At 47.3% G+C, this 22,932-nt stretch overlaps 1 protein-coding gene across 1 annotated transcript in view; it reads left to right on the top strand.

The window, feature by feature from the left end:
• The first annotated feature begins 450 nt into the window (after positions 1–450).
• The window catches only part of ALG6 (ALG6 alpha-1,3-glucosyltransferase), a 43,112-nt gene continuing 20,630 nt past the window's right edge, over positions 451–22,932 (top strand). Inside the window, exons 1-7 of the mRNA XM_040360780.1 lie at positions 451–689; positions 9,151–9,235; positions 12,017–12,106; positions 13,008–13,096; positions 16,189–16,268; positions 18,622–18,696; positions 21,509–21,699. Of these exons, the coding sequence (XP_040216714.1) occupies positions 611–689; positions 9,151–9,235; positions 12,017–12,106; positions 13,008–13,096; positions 16,189–16,268; positions 18,622–18,696; positions 21,509–21,699 (689 nt within the window). The 5' untranslated portion in view covers positions 451–610. The remainder of the gene's footprint in view (positions 690–9,150; positions 9,236–12,016; positions 12,107–13,007; positions 13,097–16,188; positions 16,269–18,621; positions 18,697–21,508; positions 21,700–22,932) is intronic.

Raw genomic sequence — 22,932 nt, 5'->3', positions numbered from 1 at the left:
CCTTTATTTTTGTTTGCTGCGGCATGCCATGCGCACTGCATTACCACTCTCCTTGGGGCACCCAAGGGTGTGCCAGGCCGCTAAAGTGTTTGGGTTTGGCTGGAAGAAAAGGTTGCAACCCTACCTCCAAGTCTCAAAAGTGATCCACCATGAATCGCTCTTCAGAGAGTAACACAAATGTAAACTATCCCCAACTATGGTACTATTTGTCCAAAATAATGACTTTATATTTTTTATTTATCTTTTTTTAGTGATATATTTACAATAAGGCCAGTGCCAAACTTCACTGCAGATTTCACTCTGCCAAGGCGCCATTTTTATTGAGGGCAAAACATCAGTACGGAGCGGATTTATACTGGCGGGCGCCATATTGGATGAGGTCAAGCATCCCCGCGGCAAAATAAAACAAAATCCGTCCGGTCTTTTACATTTTACACATCTATTAGAGACTACGCTGAACAAATACAGCATATCGTTCATATGAGCTTGTTCGAGAGAAAAAGATTCCCCGTTCCCCTGGCAACAGAGAAGCGGCGTCCAGGTAGAGCGGTGACGTGTATAGAGTCGCCGGATGATGACGTAGATCGGAGAGCTGAGGTGGAAGACAGGCATGGAGAGGACTATGACAGCGGTGTGTGTGCTCCTGGCAATGATTGTACGCTGGGCCGTGTCCCTGTACCCGTACTCAGGTAATACTACAACTCCCAGCATTCCCCTATGTCCCTGTACTACAAGTCCCAGCATTCCCCCTATGTCCCTGTACTACAAGTCTCAGCATTCCCCTATGTCCATGTACTACAAGGCCCATCATTCCCCCGTGTCCCTGTACTACAAGTCCCATCATTCCCCTGTGTCCCTGTACTACAAGTCCCATCATTCCCCTGTGTCCCTGTACTACAAGTCCCATCATTCCCCTGTGTCCCTGTACTACAAGTCCCATCATTCCCCTGTGTCCCTGTACTACAAGTCCCATCATTCCCCCTGTGTCCCTGTACTACAAGTCCCATCATTCCCCTGTGTCCCTGTACTACAAGTCCCATCATTCCCCCTGTGTCCCTGTACTACAAGTCCCATCATTCCCCCTGTGTCCCTGTACTACAAGTCCCATCATTCCCTGTGTCCCTGTGCTACAAGTCCCAGCATTCACCTATGTCCCTGTGCTACAAGTCCCAGCATTCCCCTTTATGTCCCTGTACTACAAGACCCAGCATTCCCCCTATGCCTCTGTACTACAACTCCCATCATTCACCTATGTCCCTGTACTACAAGTCCCAGTATTCCCGTGTCCCTGTACTACAAGTCCCAGCATTCCCCCTTATGCCCCTGTACTACAAGTCCCAGCATTCCCCCTTATGTCCCTGTACTACAAGTCCCAGCATTCCCCCTTATGTCCCTGTACTACAAGTCCCAGCATTCCCCCTTATGTCCCTGTACTACAAGTCCCAGCATTCCCCCTATGTCCCTGCACTACAAGTCCCAGCATTCCCCCTATGTCCCTGCACTACAAGTCCCATCATTCCCCCTGTGTCCCTGTACTACAAGTCCCATCAAAGGTGTTTGTCCATTGAAAAAAGGTTACACCTATGATTGTGATGTGTCATTTTATTTAGTGGTGTTGTTGTTTTCCTCGCAGAGCCGGACGTCCGTTTTATCTTCTCTAGGGCAGAATTGTATCCGTAGATCACACAGGTGTTTTGTAGTTCTGTCCCCTCCCCTGGGGGGCGGGGAGTAATGAATATACAAGTGGATGTGTGTTTATAGGTGTCAGCTATGATGAAGGGCCTGTATATGGCCGAAACGCGTTGGTTGACCTTGTGATGTTGGCTTTATATACTCCATAAGTACTGGAGCTCATCAGGGTGTGTCCCAGTTGTGGATCAACAGACAAGGTAGAGCGGGGGAACCTTTTTTCTTCTCTCCAGCCAAAGCTATTTTATTTCCTTGTAATAGTTTTGTATGGAGTGGGGGGGGGGTTGGAACCCCTGTTGGGGGGGCCTCTGTAATAAAGGGCACTTCCCGGTCCTGGCTGGGGAAGTAAATGCTTCATTGGAGGCCAGGTGAGACATCAGGGTCTTTTAGGGGGGCGGGGAGGGCAGATACCTGTCCAATACAGGTATTTGCTCCTACTTCCAGGCATAGATATCTACGCCATGTCCGGCGCCTCCTCTGTCCCCCCGCTGTCTTCTGGGAAACACACAGGTCCCAGAAGACAGCAGGGACCATTCAGAACGTGCAGCACGACAGGGAACCAGGAAGTGACGCCACAAGGCTTAACTTCCTGATTCCCTCACCAAAGATGGCGGCGGCAGCACCTGAGAGACAGATCGGCTTCAGGTGAGGACATGGCAGGTACCCTGGACAGGGTATACCGTATTTATCGGGGTATACCGTGCGCCGGCGTATAACGCGTATCCCAGCCTTAGAAAGGTAGTTTAACCACTTGCTTACTGGGCACATATACCCCCCTCCTGCCCAGGTGAAATTTCAGCTTCCGGCACTGCGTCGCTTTAACTGACAATTGCGCGGTCGTGCGACGTGGCTCCAAAACAAAATTGACGTCTTTTTTCTTCCACAAATAGAGCTTTCTTTTGGTGGTATTTGATCGCCTCTGCGGTTTTTATTTTTTGCGCTATAAACAAAAGAGTACGACAATTTTGAAAAAAGAAACAATATTTTTTACTTATTGCTATAATAAATATCCCAATTTTTTTTTAAAAAAATTTCAGTCTAGGCCGATACGTATTCTTCTACATATTTTTGGTAAAAAAAAAAAAAAAATCGCAATAAGCGACTGGTTTGCGCAAAAGTTATAGCGCCTACAAAATAGGGGACAGAATTATTATTTTTCTACTAGTAATGGCGGCGATCTGCGATTTTTTTATTGGGACTGCGACATTATAGCGGACACATCGGACACTTTTGACACATTTTTGGCACCATTCACATTTATACTGCGATCAGTGCTATAAATATGCACTAATTACTGTATAAATGTGACTGGCAGGGAAGGGGTTAACACTAGGGGGTGAGGAAGGGGTTAAATGTGTGTCCTATATAGTGTTCTAACTGTGGGGGAAGGGGGGTGACTGGGGGAGGTGACCGATCTGTGTCCCTATGTACAAGAGACACAGATCGGTCTCCTCTCTCCCTGACAGGACGCTGTCTCTGTGAGAGCCGGCAATGAGAAATGATCTCATATGTTTACATACAAGATCATCTCTCATTGGCCGCACAGATCGCCTACCAAACAGGTAGGACACGGCCAACACAGAGTTTCCCCGCTGCGCGCTCGGGAGCGAGGAAAGGGGCGGACGTCAATTGACGTCCTGTTGGATTTTCAGGTCCGCGCTGTAGCCGTCATTCGGCTATAGCGCAAGCCTCAGGTGGTTAAGGAAAAATAAGAAAACTACAATTTTTGCCCTGCGTCCATCGGCGGCCTTGTCCGGCGTCCGTCTGCGGCCTTGCGCAGGGTCCGTCCAGCCTTGTGGGTGTCCGTCTGCGGGGTCCGTCCAGCCTTGTGGGTGTCCGTCTGCGGGGTCCGTCCAGCCTTGTGGGTGTCCGTCTGCGGGGTCCGTCCAGCCTTGTGGGTGTTCGTCTGCGGGGTCCGTCCAGCCTTGTGGGTGTTCGTCTGCGGGGTCCGTCCAGCCTTGTGGGTGTCCGTCTGCGGGGTCCGTCCAGCCTTGTGGGTGTTCGTCTGCGGGGTCCGTCCAGCCTTGTGGGTGTTCGTCTGCGGGGTCCGTCCAGCCTTGTGGGTGTCCGTCTGCGGGGTCCGTCCAGCCTTGTGGGTGTCCGTCTGCGGGGTCCGTCCAGCCTTGTGGGTGTTCGTCTGCGGGGTCCGTCCAGCCTTGTGGGTGTCCGTCTGCGGGGTCCGTCCAGCCTTGTGGGTGTTCGTCTGCGGGGTCCGTCCAGCCTTGTGGGTGTTCGTCTGCGGGGTCTGCGGGCTCCATCCAGGTGTCCGTCTCCGTCCAGCGTGTCCATCCGCACCTTGCCCGGGGTTGCAGCGGTGTTTGTTTTTGGATTTGGCGCCTCGGCCGAGCCGAGAGGAGACGGATTTCTTGTGTGTTCGGCTCCTTCTCGGCTCCTCTCGCGTGGCTGCGGGCAGAGCCGAGCGTGGCCGAGCCTAGCTGAGTGCGCAGCTCGACTCGGCTCTAGGCTGCGGGGATCGGCAGGGATCGGCGTATATCGCGCACCCACGATTTCCCCCTGATTTTAAGGGGGGAAAAAAGTGCGCGGTATACGCCGATAAATACGGTTAGTGTCCTCATTTGAAAAGTCAGCAGCTGCAATATTTGTTTCTGCCGACCTTTAAGGCTGGATTCACACTCGCGCGTTGCGTTTTTGAGCTCTGGAGTCTTTGGCAAGATATCGATCGGTTGTTCAGCGGTTTCTCTCCGTTCTATCTGCGAATTGGCTGAGCAGGGAGAGGGGGGAGGTGTAGTGAGGAGAAGGAGAGAATGCCTGTTCACAACAGAATGCATCTGCCAATCAGATGCGTGCCCATAGAAGATAATGGGCCTGAATTCGCACCTGAGCCGCACCGCAATGCCTAGAAAACGCACACGTTTTTTTCGTCAATGCGCAGTGCGAATCCAACGCATATACATGAACCAGCCTCATAAAAATGAATGTATTTTCTAATGAAATGCGAATTGGATGCGTTTTAAGCCGCATACAATTCTCATAGGTGTGAACCCGGCCTTAAAATAAAAAGGGTGGAGCTCCGCTTTAACCACTTAAGGACCGCCTAACGCCGATATACGTCGGCAGAATGGGCGCGTGCCCGTGACCTGGTCCGAAGCTCCTTGACCGCGGCCACGGGACTCGTGGACCCGATCGCCGCTGGAGTCCCGCGATCGGTCCCCAGAGCTGAAGAACGGGGAGAGCTGTGTGTAAACACACCTTCCCCGTTCTTCACTGTGGCGCCGTCATTGATCGTGTGATTCCTTTTATAGGGATACACAATCAATGACGTCACACCTACAGCCACACCCCCCTACAGTTAGAAACACAAATGAGGTCATACATAACCCCTTCAGCGCCCCCTAGTGGTTAACTCCCAAACTGCAGTTGTCATTTTCACAGTAAACAATGCATTTTTAATGCATTTTTTGCTGTGAAAATGACAATGGTGTCAAAATTGTCCAAAGTGTCCGCCATAATGTCGCAGTCACGAAAAAAATCGCTGATCGCCGCCATTAGTAGTAAAAAAAAAAAATATATAATAAAAATGCAATAAAACTATCCCCTATTTTGTAAACGCTATAAATTTTGCGCAAACTAATCAATAAACGCTTATTGCAATTTTTTTTTAACCAAAAATAGGTAGAAGAATACGTATCGGCCTAAACTGAGGAAAAAAAATATTTTTTTTTATGTATTTTTGGGGGATATTTATTACAGCAACAAGTAAAAAATATTGCATTTTTTTTTTTCAAAATTGTCGCTCTATTTTGGTTTATAGCACAAAAATTTAAAACCGCAGAGGTGATCAAATACCACCAAAAGAAAGCTCTATTTGTGGGGAAAAAAGGATGCCAATTTTGTTTGGGAGCCACGTCGCACGACCGCGCAATTGTCAGTTAAAGCGACGCAGTGCCGAATCGCAAAAAGGGGCCCGGTCCTTTAGCTGCATTTTGGTCCGGGTCTTAAGTGGTTAAGTTTAAATTTTGCATTTCAGAAACCGTTGCACTGATATCCTGTGACATAAAAATGTAACTGCTACAATTTTTTTATTCTCTAGGCATCTGCTTTCAGAACATATATCATGTTTTTGGGGTGTTTTTTTTTATCATTTTCAGGCCTAAAAATCACTTTTTCAACCACTTCAATACCGGGCACTTTTACCCCCTTCCTGCCCAGGCCAATTTTCAGCTTTCGGCGCTGTTGCACTTTGAATGGCAATTGCGCAGTCATGCAACACTGTACCCAAAAGAGACAGAGATTACAGAGTGCGCCCGATGCGTGCCGCAGGGGGCATGTGGAGCTGTGGTTCTGGGAGGACGTCCCTGGATGCCCTCCCAGAACAAGAGAGGTGCAATGTAGCCGCCTTTCAGCTATGACCCAGTAATAAAGTGGCTAACGGGGGGGGGGGGGGGGGGAATGCAAAAGCAGCTCTGGCAGCAAAAGGGTTAAAGGATTTTTTAACCACTTAAGACCCGGACCAATTGGCTGGCCAAAGACCAGGCCACTTTTTGCGATTCGGCACTGCGTCGCTTTAACTGACAATTGCGCGGTCGTGCGACGTGGCTCCCAAACAAAATTGACGTCCTTTTTTCCCCACAAATAGAGCTTTCTTTTGGTGGTATTTGATCACCTCTGCGGTTTTTATTTTTTGTGCTATAAACAAAAATAGAGCGACAATTTTGAAAAAAATTCAATATTTTTTTACTTTTTGCTATAATAAATATCCCCCAAAAATATATATATAAAAAAAACTTTTTTTTTTTTTTTCCCCCCCTCAGTTTAGGCCGATACGTATTCTTCTACATATTCCTGGTAAAAGTTTGCGCAAAAGTTTGTCTACAAAATAGGAGATAGTTTTATGGCATTTTTATTATAATTTTTTTTTTACTAGTAATGGCGGCGATCAGCGATTTTTATTGTGACTGCAACATTATGGCGGACACTTTTGACACCATTTTGGGACCATTGGCATTTTTATAGCGATCAGTGCCATAAAAATGTACCGATTACTGTAAAAATGGGACTGACTAGGGGAAGAGATTTGAAGGGATTGATCGGTGTTCATACTTAGTAGGAGCACACGATCAGTCTCCTCTCCCCTGAGAGAACTGGGGTTTGTGTGTTTACACACGCACACACATCCCCGTTCTGGCCCATGCGCGTCTTAAAGAGCCAACGTACAGCTAAATCTCGCCCTTCTATATAATTGGATGCCTGGGTGAGGATCCTTCTTCTAGGACGGCTGTGTATGTCTATTTCTCATGACATCACAGACTGGCATCCTGGTACAGAATCGGGGGATTGTGGGTAACGGCGTGTCGCAGATGCCGCCACTCTATGAATGTTTATTCTGGGGGGGGGGGGGGGGGGGTTTATAAAAAGACAAAGGACGGGGAGGTTAATCATATTAGTGGTCGGAGGCACAGTGAACAGGTGCAGCCCGGGGGCCCGGCATCCTCCCGTACAGAGAGGACATTCTGCCGTGTCACAGGCTCCCCAAATAAATGATTTACTGTCCTCCCAATACAGACGGCACCATTCCATGCCCCCTCTGTGCCCCCGGGGGGGGGGCATGGGAGCCGTGGGAAGGTTACACTCTCACTGCCTGAATGGGATACCAGCAGTAAATTTACTTCCAGGGGAAAATTCCTCCAGTTACAGGATGGAAAGTGCATTGTATACCGGAGCTGTGCGCCCGCAGTGTGCCGCCTGTCCTGCCCACCCAGGGGGTGAAGAAGAAATAGATGCATGTGCTCATGTGAATATGGCTGACCTCCGGCCTGCCCTTCAGTCTCACACAGTTGTAGCGTCTCCTCTCCTGGACTAAAATGTCTTCCTCTGATTTCACGGCACACTGTGAGCTTCTCACCATGTGCATTAGAAACTGCAGCACGTCAGATAGAGCCCGCCTCATTTCCTGGGTGGAGGACGTCCAGCATTATCTAGTTCTTTTCTCCCCAGCCTGATTGTCCCTGGCCCGCCCCTTCCATTCATTGGATTTCAGTTCTTCAACATCACAGGTGGGCGTTACCTGGGGTGATGGTCTGCATGCAAAGCCCGCCTAGGAACACCAACTCCTCCAGGCTGACACCCACCCATCAAGGCATTTTGTATTGTGTGGTTCCCTCTGGTGGTTTTATTTTTTATTTTTTGGTGGGTGTTTTTTTTTTATGTGACTCCCTCTGGTGTTTTTTCTTTCTTTCTGGTGGGTGTTTGTGTTTTTTTTCTTTTTTTTTTTTACTTTTTTTTATTATTTTCTTCTGGTAGGGGTGTTTGTGTTTTTTTTAATTATTATTTTGTACATTTATTTAATTTTTATAAAAAAAAATTCTGGCGGATGTTTGTGTTTTTAATTATCATTTTTACATTTATTTTATTTACTTTTTATTTATTTTTTCTGGTGGGTGTTTTGTGTTTTTAATTTTATTTCTATTTTTTTTCTAGTGGGTGTTTTAATTTTTTTTTTTTTTTTTTTTTCTGGTGGGTGTTTGTGTTTTGAATTATTATTTTTTAGATTTAATTTTTATTTTTATTATTTTCTGGCGGCGTTTGTTTTTAATCATTTTTTATTTTATTTTTATTATTTTTTTGTAGTGGGTGTTTTGTGTTTTTTAATTATAATAAAAAAAATTCTGGTGGGTGTTTGTGTTTTTAATCATTATTTTTTACATTTATTTAATTTTTATATAAAACAATTCTGGCGGGTGTTTGTTTTTAATTATTATTTTTTTATTTAAAGCGGAGTTCCAACCACAATTAGCATTTTTTAAATGTATGTCCTTTCATCCTGCGTTTTTATAATATAAATCCGGTCACTTACTATTTTACAATCCGCCGCCGATCCGCATAGATATTCAAAAAAAGATAGTTTATAAAACTATATCTACACCGTTGTCATTTTGCTTGTGGGCATTGTGAAGCCCACAAGCACTTACTTCCTGGAAGTCTTGGATGGGGAGTGATAATTGAACAGTGCACTGCATCCTGGGAAATGATGACACACATTTCCCAGGAGCATTAGAGGGAGATGATGTCAGGATCCTAGGTGGTTTCAAAGGCAGATTTCGTGGGACCGCATAGCAACAGGCATTTTTTTTTTACTTTTTTAGGTCTAATGAGCACAATAATGAAAAAAAAAAATTGGGATGGAAACTCCACTTTTATTTTTTTCTGGTGGGTGTTTGTGTTTTTTATTTATTATTATTTTTTTTTTTCTGGTGGGTGTCTGTTTTTAATTATTTTTTTTTTCTTGTCTGTGTTTGTGTTTTTAATTATTATTTTTTACATTTCTTAATTTTTTTTTTCTGGTGTGTGTGTGTGTGTGTGTGTGTGTGTGTGTGTGTGTGTTTTTTTTTTTGTGGTTCCCTCTAGTGTTTATTTTTATTTTTTTCCTGGCAGTGTTTTTTGTTTTTTTAATATCTTATTTTACATTGATCACACTGATCATATTATTTATTTTATTTTCAGGAGCCAGGAAACCGCCAATATTTGGAGACTATGAAGCCCAGAGACACTGGCAAGAAGTCACACTTAACCTACCAGTCCAGCAATGGTTTGTACATCTGTAAAGTGAATTATTCAGATGATAAAAATAGATGTAATATGCTGTAAATGTTTGTACACCCCCCATGGGGTAGCCATAGTGAATTCCACTGGGGTCATCACTTATCTAACCAAATGAGACAAAGATGCCCCCCCCCCCCCCCCCACAGAAACAAATACAAGATCTTTAAAGATGTGTAGATCCTTTCTGTATACAGTAAAACCTTGGAATGTGAGCATAATTTACTAAAGATACAACGCAGGAAATGTGAAAGTACGCCGGCGTACTCCGTCTGTGGATCTGGCCCTCTGATAGTGTGTAGGCAAGACTGATGAAAGTCGGCTTCATCGGAATTCCGACGGAAAATTCCATCAGATTTTATTTCAACGGAAATTCGATCATGTGTATGCGGCATTAGGGTTTACAACCATCTCTGGGAAAAGTACCCATCCTCCGTTGCAGGGAGGTTGTGCCCACACTACAGCCGTGGCCAAAAGTTTTGAAACTGACACAAATATACATTTTCAGTCTGCTGCTTCAGTGTTTTTAGATGGGTTTTGTCAGATGTTACTGTGGTATAGTGAAGTATAATTACAAGCATTTCATAAGTTGTCAAAGGCTTTTATTGACAATTGCATTAAAGCGGAGCTCCACCCAAAAGGGGAAGCTCTCCTTGGTTGCTTCCTCCCTCCGTTGTCACATTTGGCACCTTTCAGGGGGAGGGGGACAGGTACTCATCCCCACTTCTGGGAGTCCTTGCTGTGGTAAGATCCCTCGGAAATCCCTCCCTCTTCCCTGCCTCCCTCTTCTCTCTTCCTTCCTTCCTTCCTTCCTTCATTCATTCATTCATTCATTCATTCCCTCTTCCCTCCCTCCCTCGCTATTCCCTCCCTCTTCCTTCCCTTCCCTTCCCTTCCCTCCCTCCCTCTTCCTTCCTTCCTTCCTTCCTTCCTTCCTTCCTTCCTTCCTTCCTTCCCTTCCCTTCCCTTCCCTTCCCTCCCTCTTCCTTCCCTTCCCTCCCTCTTCCTTCCCTTCCCTCCCTCTTCCTTTCCTTCCCTCCCTCTTCCTTTCCTTCCCTCCCTCTTCCTTTCCTTCCCTCCCTCTTCCTTTCCTTCCCTCCCTCTTCCTTTCCTTCCCTCCCTCTTCCTTTCCTTCCATTCCCTCCCTCTTCCTTTCCTTCCATTCCCACCCTCTTCCCTTCCTTTCCTTCCCTCCCTCTTCCTTTCCTTCCCTCCCTCTTCCTTTCCTTCCCTCCCTCTTCCTTTCCTTCCATTCCCTCCCCCTTCCTTCCCTTCCTCTTCCTTCCCTTCCCTCCCTCTTCCTTCCCTTCCCTCCCTCTTCCTTCCCTTCCCTCCCTCTTCCTTTCCTTCCCTCCCTCTTCCTTTCCTTCCCTCCCTCTTCCTTTCCTTCCCTCCCTCTTCCTTTCCTTCCCTCCCTCTTCCTTTCCTTCCCTCCCTCTTCCTTTCCTTCCCTCCCTCTTCCTTTCCTTCCATTCCCTCCCTCTTCCTTTCCTTCCATTCCCACCCTCTTCCTTTCCTTTCCTTCCCTCCCTCTTCCTTTCCTTCCCTCCCTCTTCCTTTCCTTCCCTCCCTCTTCCTTTCCTTCCATTCCCACCCTCTTCCTTTCCTTCCATTCCCTCCCTCTTCCTTCCCTTCCCTTCCCTTCCCTCCCTCTTCCTTCCCTTCCCTCCCTCTTCCTTCCCTTCCCTTCCCTCCCTCTTCCTTCCCTCCCTCTTCCTTCCCTTCCCTTCCCTTCCCTCCCTCTTCCTTCCCTTCCCTTCCCTCCCTCTTCCTTCCCTTCCCTTCCCTTCCCTCCCTCTTCCTTCCCTCCCTCTTCCTTCCCTCCCTATTCATTCATTCATTCATTCATTCCCTCTTCCCTCCCTCCCTTGCTCTTCCTTTCCTCCCTCCCTTGCTCTTCCTTTCCTCCCTCGCTCTTCCTTCCTTCCTTCCTTCCTTCCTTCCTTCCTTCCTTCCTTCCTTCCTTCCTTCCTTCCTTCCTTCCTTCCTTCCTTCCTTCCTTCCCTCGCTCTTCCCTCCCTCGCTCTTCCCTCCCTCGCTCTTCCCTCCCTCCCTCCCTCGCTCTTCCCTCCCTCGCTCTTCCCTCCCTCCCTCCCTCGCTCTTCCCTCCCTCCCTCCCTCGCTCTTCCCTCCCTCCCTCCCTCGCTCTTCCCTCCCTCCCTCCCTCGCTCTTCCCTCCCTCCCTCCCTCGCTCTTCCCTCCCTCCCTCTTCCTTTCCTTCCTTTCCTTCCTTTCCTTCCTTTCCTTCCTTTCCTTCCTTTCCTTCCTTTCCTTCCTTTCCTTTCCTTTCCTTCCTTCCTTCCTTCCTTCCTTCCTTCCTTCCTTCATTCCCTCCCCTCCCTCCCTCCCTCTTCCTTCCTTCCTTCCTTCCTTCCTTCCCTCCCTCTTCATTCCTTCCTTCAATCCTCTTCTTCCCTCTTCCTGCCGCTGGGCCAGTTTGAAAGCAGCGTGCTTCACGCATGCGCAGTATGGAACTGGCTGTGAAGCTGAAAAGGGGCCCTGGGCTTCAGCAAAATGTCAACCTCCAGCAAAGAAACGAGAGCAATTCTGGAGGCAATTTACAACACACAATTTCCTCTTTCCACAGTCCCCACTGCATGGAAGTATTTTTACTTTTCTTGGAGTTCGGCTCTAACAAATAATCTGGAAAGTAAACCCTTTCTTCCCTGCACTGCCTTATGAGGTTTTCTCCCTTTGTTTAGTGCATCTCCCTGGCTGTCTCATAATTTCGGAGATACCCTGAAATAGTTTGTCTTTGTCTTTTACACAGGTACTTCAACTCAACCGACAATGACCTTCTCTACTGGGGTCTGGATTACCCCCCTCTGACGGCCTATCACAGCCTCCTCTGCGGGTACATGTAAGTACTAAAAAAAAATGTTTAAAGTTAACCACTTAAGCACCATTATGCAGGTAAAGGACCTGGCCCCTTTTTGCGATTCGGCACTGCGTCGCTTTAACTGACAATTGCGCGGTCGTGCGACGTGGCTCCCAAACAAAATTGGCGTCCTTTTTTTCCCCACAAATAGAGCTTTCTTTTGGTGGTATTTGATCACCTCTGCGGTTTTTATTTTTTGCGCTATAAACATAAAAATAGAGCGACAATTTTGAAAAAAAATATCATATTTTTTACTTTTTTGCTGTAATAAATATCCCCCAAAAATATATATTAAAAAAAAAATGTCCTCAGTTTAGGCCGATACGTATTCTTCTACCTATTTTTCATAAAATAAAATTGTAATAAGCGTTTATTGATTGGTTTGCACAAAAGTTTTTTTTTTTTTTTTTTTTTTTTTACTAGTAATGGCGGCGATCTGCGATTTTTATCGATACTGCAACCTTATGGCGGACACTTTTGACACATTTTTGGGATCATTGGCATTTTTATAGCGATTAGTGCTATAAAAATGCATTGATTACTGTAAAAATGTCACTGGCAGGGAACGGGTTAACACTAGGGGGCGAGGAAGGGGTTAAGTATGTTCCCTGGGTGTGTTCTAACTGAAGGGGGGGGGGTGGGGGTGGGACTGACTAGGGGAAATGACAGATCGCTGTTCATTCAATCAAAGTCACTGACACGGGGGGCGGGGCTGAGTCTTGCTGTCTGTTTGCAGTCTGCCTTTTTTTTTTATTTATTTTTTTATTATTATTATTTATTTATACACTAATATAAATTTTTGCTCAGTATGTTTGTCCCAAGCGTGTTTGAATTCTGGTGCCGATTTAAGTATTTCTGTGACATAATATATTTTCTTTTGTAGAGCCCGTGCCATCAATCCAGACTGGGTTGCCTTGACTTCATCCAGAGGGTATGAAAGCCCCCAGCACAAGCTGTTCATGCGGGTGACTGGTATGTATATTTCTAGCAGTCACTGCCTGAGATTCCTTCAGCTTTATACATTTCCAACGTATTTTCCTTGTGCCAGCACTAATAGATAAGGACTAGCTCACCCTTTGCAGATGCATGCATGTAGTGCGATAGACATTTATACTTCTACACAGAAATGAATGCATTGCATTGTTTTTATACGCCGTGAATCCATCTCTGGTTTTTCAAAGCCCCGGGGCTGTCACTTGAGATAATAAATACTCACCCTCTCACTAACACTTAAACCACTTAACCCCCCGGACCATATTGCTGCCCAAAGACCAGAGTACTTTTTGCGATTCGGGACTGCGTCGCTTTAACTGACAATTGCGCGGTCGTGCGACGTGGCTCCCAAACAAAATTGGCGTCCTTTTTTTCCCCACAAATAGAGCTTTCTTTTGGTGGTATTTGATCACCTCTGCGGTTTTTATTTTTTGCGCTATAAACAAAAATAGAGCGACAATTTTGAAAAAAATTAATATTTTTTACTTTTTGCTGTAATAAATATCCCCCAAAAATATATAAAAAAAAAAAAATTTTCCCTCAGTTTAGGCCGATACGTATTCTTCTACGTATTTTTCGTAAAAAAAAATCGCAATAAGCGTTTATTGATTGGTTTGCACAAAAGTTATAGCGTTTACAAAATAGGGGGTATTTTTATGTCATTTTTATTAATATATTTTTTTTACTAGTAATGGCGGCGATCAGCCATTTTTTTTTTTCGGTACTGCGACATTATGGCCGACACTTCGGACACTTTTGACACATTTTTGGGACCATTGGCATTTTTATAGCGATCAGTGCTATAAAAATGCCACTGGCAGTGAAGGGGTTAACACTAGGGGGCCGGGAAGGGGTTAAGTATGTTCCCTGGGTGTGTTCTAACTGTGGGGGGGGTGGCCTCACTAGGGGAAATGACTGATCGCTGTTCATACATTGTATGAACAGAAGATCAGCATTCCCCCTCCTGACAGGACCGGGAGCTGTGTGTTTACACACACAGCTCCCATTCCCCGCTCTGTAACGAGCAATCGCGGGTGCCCGGCGGCGATCGCGCCCGCCGGGCACACGCACGGGAGTCGGGGGCGAGCGGGGGGCGCTCTAAGAGCCGACGTTATACTACGGGCTCTCGCCCAGGAGAGCCGACCTGCCGCCGTAGAATGACGTCGGCTAGTAGTTAAAGTGGAACTTCCACCTTAAACACTCCTCGCCCCCTTACATGCCACAACCGAGGTATCCATCTTTTCAGTGGGCGGTTCTGTTTATGATAATGGTGGTCTCTCCAGCTGATTCGCCGCAAGATCACTGTTATCGGCGGTGGGTGAGGCCTCCCGCCGCTCTACCGCACCCTGCGCTGCTTACCGGAGCCGTCGGTAGCGGCGGAGGCGATCGGGTCCTTCTCCTTCCTTGGTATGGATACGAGTGAGGGGGAAGATGGCCCCCAACCGTCTCCATATCATAAAATAAATAAGAATTTTTTTTTTTAAAGCGCCCCGTCCCGACAAGCTCACGCGCAGAAGTGAATGCATACGTGAGACCTTCTGTAACTCAAAACATGCAACCTGTAGAATTTTTAAACGTCGCCTATGGAGATTTTTAAGGGTAAAAGTTTGACGCCATTCCACGAGCGGGCGCAATTTTGAAGCATGACATGTTGGATATCAATTTACTCGGCGTAACTTTATCTTTCACAATATATAAAAAAAAAAATTGGGCTAACTTTACTGTTGTCTTATTTTTTAATTACAAAAAGTGTTTTTTTTCCAAAAAAAAGTGCGCTTCTAAGACTGCTGAGCAAATACCGTGTGACAAAACGTATTGGAGCGACCGCCATTTTTTATTCTCTAGGGTGTTAGACAAAAAAAATGTATAATGTTTGGGGGTTCTAAGTAAGTTTCTAGCAAAAAATATAAGTGTCAGAGGCGCTATGGCAGCGGAGGACTGTATCCCGACTCTTGGATCAATGGAAGCAAGAAAACATTCATTGAGCGCTGGTAAGGCTGCGTTTGATGGGCGCTGGTGGGGCTGCGTTTGATGGGCGCTGGTGAGGCTGCGTTTGATGGGCGCTGGTGAGGCTGCGTTGGATGGGCGCTGGCGAGGCTGCGTTGGATGGGCGCTGGCGAGGCTGCGTTGGATGGGCGCTGGCGAGGCTGCGTTGGATGGGCGCTGGCGAGGCTGCGTTTGATGGGCGCTGGCGAGGCTGCATTGGATGGGCGCTGGCGAGGCTGCGTTTGATGGGGGCGCTGGCGAGGCTGCACTTGATGGGGGCGCTGGCGAGGCTGCACTTGATGGGGGGCGCTGGCGGGGCTGCACTTGATGGGGGCGCTGGCGGGGCTGCACTTGATGGGGGCGCTGGCGAGGCTGCACTTGATGGGGGCGCTGGCGAGGCTGCACTTGATGGGGGCGCTGGCGAGGCTGCACTTGATGGGGGCGCTGGCGAGGCTGCACTTGATGGGGGCGCTGGCGAGGCTGCACTTGAAGGGTGGCGCTCTCGAGGCTGCACTTGATGGGGGCGCTGGCGAGGCTGCACTTGATGGGGGCGCTGGCGAGGCTGCACTTGATGGGGGCGCTGGCGAGGCTGCACTTGATGGGGGCGCTGGCGAGGCTGCACTTGATGGGGGCGCCGGCGAGGCTGCACTTGATGGGGAGCTGGCGAGGCTGCATTAGATGAGCTCTTCATTAAAAAGGTGGGGTATACATGGGCAGGGTAAAGGGGGTGGGGTAAGGGGTGTAGCAAAGGGGGTTGCAAAATTAGGTTTCACCCAGGGTGTCAAAAATCCTTGCACCAACCCTGTGCACAGTCATTGCTTTAAGTCGCGTCAAAGTCACGTGACTTTCAGGTCGTAGAAATGGGAAAGGGGTCTAATGCTGTTGACTGAATGGACACACATTTCCAGACACCCTCCAAAATTTGTGGGATGTCACCCAGAAAGAGGGGAGGCTGCAAAGGAGGGGGAGGAGGGGCACAGCTCTACATTATTACCTATGATTTGGAATGAATAAGCTTCATAGGTGTGGTTGGCATGTAAGATTAATATCTAGTTTGTTGTGTTTTTCTATCTTTTCTCTTGCAGTTCTAGTAGCTGATTTGATCATTTACATCCCTGCCGTTATCCTGTATTGTTCCTGCCTGCAGGAGACTCCTAAGAGAAGAGTAAGTGATGACTGAGCATTCTGTACCCCTCACCCAGGGGGTGCCGTATAACTGACACCTCTTGCTGGTTGGCACCGTGGCTTCGCAGCACCAGAGTATTTTGTTCATTCCTCAGGAGGGCCCTGTCTGCATTACATTTGTACACCCGCCGGTCACTTTATTAGGTACACCTTGTTTGGAAACGCAAACTGCTAATCAGCCAATCACATGGCAGCAACTCAATGCATTTAGACATCTAGACGTGGTGAAGATTGCTACACTTAGAGGCGCCTCTCTTCTCTTTTATACTCTGGAGCTCCTGCTGGATTTTTCTTCTAATCCCCTTGTGAAGGCTTCCATTTGTAGATGGACATTTTATGGTTACACAACCAATCACATCGCTATAATCTTTTTATATGGACTATAACCACTTCCCGACCGCCGCATGTATATGTACGTCGGCAGAATGGCATGGACAGGCACATCAACGATCCGACCGCCGCTACATGCGGCGGTCGGATCCCCACGGGGAGCGATCCGGGACGACAGCGCGGCTATTCGTTTATAGCCGATCCGTCGCGATCGCTCCCCTGAGCTGAAGAACGGGGAGAGCCGTATGTAAACACGGCTTCCCCGTGCTTCACTGTGGCGGCGCATCGATCGTGTGTTCCCTTTTATAGGGAGACTCGATTGATGACGTCAGACCTACAGCCACACCCCCCTACTGTTGTAAACACACACTAGGTGAAGCCTAACACATTCAGCGCCCCCTGTGGTTAACTCCCAAACTGCAACTGTCATTTTCACAATAAAGAATGCAATTTAAATGCATTTTTTGCTGTGAAAATGACAATGGTCCCAAAAATGTGTCAAAATTGTCCGAAGTGTCCGCCATAATGTCGCAGTCATGAAAAAAATCGCTGATCGCCGCCAATAGTAGTAAAAAAATTATAAAAATGCAATAAAACTATCCCCTATTTTGTAAACGCTATAAATTTTGCGCAAACCAACCGATAAACGCTTATTGCGATTTTTTTTTTTTTTTACCAAAAATAGGTAGAAGAATACGTATCGGCCTAAACTGAGGAAAGAAAAAGTTTTTTTATATATTTTTGGGGGATATTTATTATAGCAAAAAGTAAAAAATATTGAATTTTTTTCAAAATTGTCGCTCTATTTTTGTTTATAGCGCAAAAAAATAAAAACCGCAGAGGTGATCAAATACCACCAAAAGAAAGCTCTATTTGTGGGGAAAAAAGGACGGCAATTTTGTTTGGGAGCCACGTCGCACGACCGCGCAATTGTCTGTTAAAGCGACGCAGTGCCGAATTGTAAAAACCCCTTGGGTCATTTAGCAGCATATTGGTCCGGTCCTTAAGTGGTTAAGTGGTTAAACTGGTAGCCTATAAGGGCTGTTAACCTATCGACCTAGAAGAATTTTTTTCTACTAAAGTTTTTTGGCAATTCTCTGACATGTGCAATTTTAAGGCTTGAAATGTTTGGCATCTATGTTCTCTTTGTCTGGCTGCAACCATTTTAACTGTGGGCAGCTGAAGCTGCTGCCTGTTCACTTCCTGGATTTACACAGAGGCACACCTCCAGCTCTGGAGCTTTTGTAGTTTACTAAAAAAAATGGGTATTTTATTTTGATTTTGTTTTTACATTAAAATTCATTCATCTCTTCCTGAAAATATGTTTGATAAACAGTTGCGCAAATATTGTGCAACAAATAATTTCAACTTCCGCTATTCTACAGGGCCTCCGCTTTCAGAAAATATATAATTGTGTTAACCATCATTTTCTATCAAACGATGCAGATTTTAATGTGTGCAAAAAATGTAAAAATTGCCCTGGTAGAAAGGTGGTTGACGCAGAAATTATTTTTGGGTTTACTGACACTATTGGGTAGACTTACTAAAACTGGAGAGTGCAAAATCTGGTGCAGCTGTGCATGGTAGCGAATCGGCCTCTAACTTCTATTACCTTATACAGCCCCTCTTTCTTGTCATTAGCCTAGGCTCATGACATCATGCACCTCTCTTTCGCTCTCTCTCTCTCGTGAGAGTTTGCCAGGAAGTGAGGGCCAACGAGAGCTGCAGAGCTGGAGGTGTGCCTCTGTGTAAATCCAGGAAGTGAACAGGCAGCAGCTTCAGTTGCCCACAGTTAAAATGGCTGCAGCCAGACTCAGTGGAGGGAGATTTCTGCAGCATATTTGGCAAGTACAGAATCCCAGTCTATATAAAATAATATGCAAAGTGGTTGGAGGGAAGCTTCATAATGGCAAAAAAAAAAAGTTATTACAAATTATGTGAGCAGACTGCAGTTCCTCTTTAGGTTCTTGAGGAAGATTCATAGTTGCTTTTCTTTATTTCAGATGGCGTCCCTGCTGTGCATTTTGCTCTATCCCGGCCTTATCCTCGTAGACTATGGGCATTTTCAGTATCCTTCTGTGGCATGTACCATATTTTCCGGCGTATAAAACGACCCCCTCATTTTCCTGGAAAAATGTTGGTTTTGGGATATACTCACTGTATAAGACTACCCCCTTCTTACTAGTCTTTCTGGAAGCTGAGGGCTAGCCAGAACCGCTGACAGAAACAGGCTTTTTCAAATCTCACTGTGCCATTACATTACATGCCCCTCACTGTGCCATCACTCGCCCCTCACTGTGCCATCACTCGCCCCTCACTGTGCCATCACTCGTCCCTCACTGTGCCATCACTCGCCCCTCACTGTGCCATCACTCGCCCCACTCTGTGCCATCACTTGCCCCACTCTGTGCCATCACTTGCCCCTCACTGTGCCATCACTCGCCCCTCACTGTGCCATCACTCGCCCCTCACTGTGCCATCACTCGCCCCTCACTGTGCCATCACTCGCCCCTCACTGTGCCATCACTCGCCCCTCACTGTGCCATCACTCGCCCCTCACTGTGCCATCACTCGCCCCTCACTGTGCCATCACTCGCCCCTCACTGTGCCATCACTCGCCCCTCACTGTGCCATCACTCGCCCCTCACTGTGCCATCACTCGCCCCTCACCGTGCCATCACTCGCCCCTCACTGTGCCATCACTCGCCCCTCACTGTGCCATCACTCGCCCCTCACTGTGCCATCACTCGCCCCTCACTGTGCCATCACTCGCCCCACTCTGTGCCATCACTCGCCCCTCACTGTGCCATCACTCGCCCCTCACTGTGCCATCACTCGCCCCTCACTGTGCCATCACTCGCCCCTCACTGTGCCATCACTCGCCCCTCACTGTGCCATCACTCGCCCCTCACTGTGCCATCACTCGCCCCTCACTGTGCCATCACTCGCCCCTCACTGTGCCATCACTCGCCCCTCACTGTGCCATCACTCGCCCCTCACTGTGCCATCACTCGCCCCTCACTGTGCCATCACTCGCCCCTCACTTTGCCATCACTTGCCCCTCACTGTGCCTGAACATGTTGCCCCCCAGTGCAATCACCACAAACACTCACTTTTTTGCAGGCGGTGACAGTCTCCGTGCTGCAAGCGCGAGCGTCAATGATTTGAAAGCCGTCCGAGGATTTGTGTTCCTCCTATCACAGAACACTCTGAGGAGAAGGAGCGTCTTTTAAATCATTGACCCTTGCGTTCGCAGCACGGAGACTGTCAAAAAAAGTGAGCACTGAGACCGTACCCGGCGTATAAGACGACCCCCGACTTTGGATGCATGTTTTTGCATCCAGAAAGTCGTCTTATACGCCGGAAAATACGGTATTTGAATTGTTCCTTTTCAGATACAGTGGGGGGAAAATCGGTATTTGATCCCCTGCAGAGTTTTCCCACTTACAAAGAAATGAAGGGTCTATAATTTTTATCATAGGTGTATTTTAAATGATAGAGAGAGAATATCAACCAAAAAAACAGAAAAAACACATTTATACAAATGTTATAAATGGAGTTGCAGTTCAGTGAGTAAAATAAGTATTTGATCCCCAAGCAAAATATGACTTGGTACTTGGTGGAGAAACCCTTGTTGGGAAGCACAGAGGTCAGACGTTTCTTGTTGTTGGTGATCAGGTTTGCACACGTCTCAGGAGGGATTTTGTCCCTCTCTTCTTTGCAGATCCTCTCCAAGGCCCAGATTCTCAAAGGACTTACGACGGCGTAGCGCCATGTACGCCGTCGTAAGTCCTAATGAGAGCCTTCGTATCTATGCGCCTGATTCTTAGAATCAGTTACGCATAGATTTGTATTACATGCGACCAGCGTAAGTCTCTTACGCTGTCGGATCGTAACTGCATATTTACGCTGGCCGCTAGGGGCGTGTACGCTGATTTACGCTTAGAAATATGTAAATCAGCTAGATACGCGAATTCACGAACGTACGCCCGGCCGACGCAGTACAGATTCGCCGTTTACGTTGGACTTTTCCCGGCGTAAAGTTGCCCCTGCTATATGAGGCGCAGCCAATGTTAAGTATGGGCGTCGTTCCCGCAACGAAATTTGAAAATTTTACGTCGTTTGCGTAAGCCGTCCGTGAATGGGGCTGGACGTCATTTACGTTCACGTCGAAACCAATACGGCCTTGCGGCGTATTTGGAGCACTGCACACTGGGATATGTACACGGACGGCGCATGCGCCGTAAGTGAAAAACGTCAATCACGTCGGGTCATGGTTATTTTACATAACACACGCCCACCTCTTCACAATTTGAATTAGGCGGGCTTACGCCGGCCTATTTACGCTACGCCGCCGCAACTTTCTTTTGAGAATACGGCACTTGCCTGTAAAAGTTGCGGAGGCGTAACGTAAATAGGATACGTTACGCCCGCACAAAGATACGCGGCTGTACGTGAATCCGGGCCCAAGTCATTCAGGTTTTGATGCTGACGTTTGGTAACTTGAACCTTCAGCTCTCTCCACATATTTTCTATGGGATTAAGGTCTGGAGACTGGCTAGACCACTCCATGACATTAGCACAGTGTCATGGAGTGATCTAGCCAGTCTCCAGACCAATTATTGAGCCACTCCTTTGTTGCCTTGGCCGTGTGTTAAGGTAAGTGCACCGACTCGCCTGGGGGGGGGGGGGGCAGTGCCGGCCGGTGTGTGCACTGTTTGCCGCCCCCCCCCCCTCAAAAATGACCACCAGCCACCACTGGTGCCTTGACTGGAAAATGTTTGAGAAACGCTGGTCTACAGTGGTGTGTGTTGTTGTTTTTTTTTTCATGGCCCTATGATTACAATGTCCCTTTTCTATGAAGAATGCCTCTTTTGCCCTTAACACAAGCACACATATAACTCTGTGAGTCTAGGTCTGGCCCTATGGGGCGTCATCGCTCTCTCCCGCGGATGGGATGCGCTGGGCTCGCTGGCATTTTGCTTTGCATTAAACTACAAACAGATGGAGCTTTATCACTCCCTTCCTTTCTTCTGCTATCTCCTGGGGAAGGGTTTCCAGAAAGGAATTATGGGTCGGGGGTAAGTAGTCTGAGACATGATGTCTTGCTTTTTGACAGGCGGCACTACTTGTCAAACTCTTCCATGTAAGTGAGTAGGACTGTGCGCCAATTGCGAGCCAGACGTTGCAGTGTGGTTCTGCCATGCAAAATTGCTGTTTGCCCATAAAAAATAGAAGGCCCGAAAAATGGGCATCAGGAGGCAGAGGTATTGCATCGTCAAGGCTTGGAAACCTCCCTTCAGCCTAGGTTCACACTGTAGGGATGTAGGACATCAAATGTGATTCGCACCCACAATGATCGTCCTCCCCCCCCCCCCCCCCCTTTTTTTTTATATTAATACATTTATTTATTTATTTATTTATTCAAATAATAGTTTATTAGTTTTCATATTGGGAAAAAAAAATAGTACAAGAATGTAACCAAGGCAATAGCGTTGTGATGGGAGGGGCCCTCTTCACAGTTAGCATTTACACATAACAGCTTCAATAAAAGCATAGCCTTCAAATAATGTTAAGCGATATTTGAAATCTAGTTTCATACAGAATATTGCAAGGAAATTAACAAGAGAGGGAGAGAGAGAAATGAAAAAACAAAGAAAGTGAGAGGAAGAGCGAGAGAAGAGTAGAGGGTTACCACCTTTGGCTCCACTGCCGGCTTATGGAGGATCCTCCCGGAGACGCCACAGCCCCCAGACCCCGTCGTGTTCCTCCAGCCTATCCCGTATCCTAACGGTCATTTTCTCCTCAACATCCTTGTTCCTAGTGTACAGAGCCTCCGGGGATGGTGGTGAGCGTTTTTTCCAGTTAAGGGCAACCAGACACCGCGCCGCTGTGAGAATATGTCCAAGTAGTTTCTTATAGGGTTTGGTTATTTTCAATGGCGAGAGGCCCAGCAGAAAGAATTTCGGTGTCATGGATATCGGCACCTTTGAAGAGGCATGTCATTGGTTGTTGTGTCGAGCGGCAGAAGATTAATACATTTTTATTGTGCAGAAAAAAGGAAAAACAAAAGCGGTACATGGGACACTTTATGAGCCGGTTCACACAGCCGCGGCACGACTTTGGGGCGACTCTGCTAGGACGACTTCAGAGGCGACCTGCAAAACTACTTCTGTATAGAAGTCAATGCAGGTCGCCCCGAGCCGCCCCCAAAGTCGTACAAGAACCTCTTTCTAAGTCGGAGCGACTTGCGTCGCTCCTATTAGAACGGTTACATTGCATTCAATGGGACGCGACTCAGCCGCCTGACGAGT

This window comes from Rana temporaria, chromosome 7 (genome assembly GCF_905171775.1).
Source record: "Rana temporaria chromosome 7, aRanTem1.1, whole genome shotgun sequence".
In the NCBI taxonomy this organism is placed as follows: Eukaryota; Metazoa; Chordata; class Amphibia; order Anura; family Ranidae; genus Rana; species Rana temporaria.
Note: the sequence above shows the minus strand (reverse complement) of the source record. Positions and strands in the feature narration are given on the sequence as shown.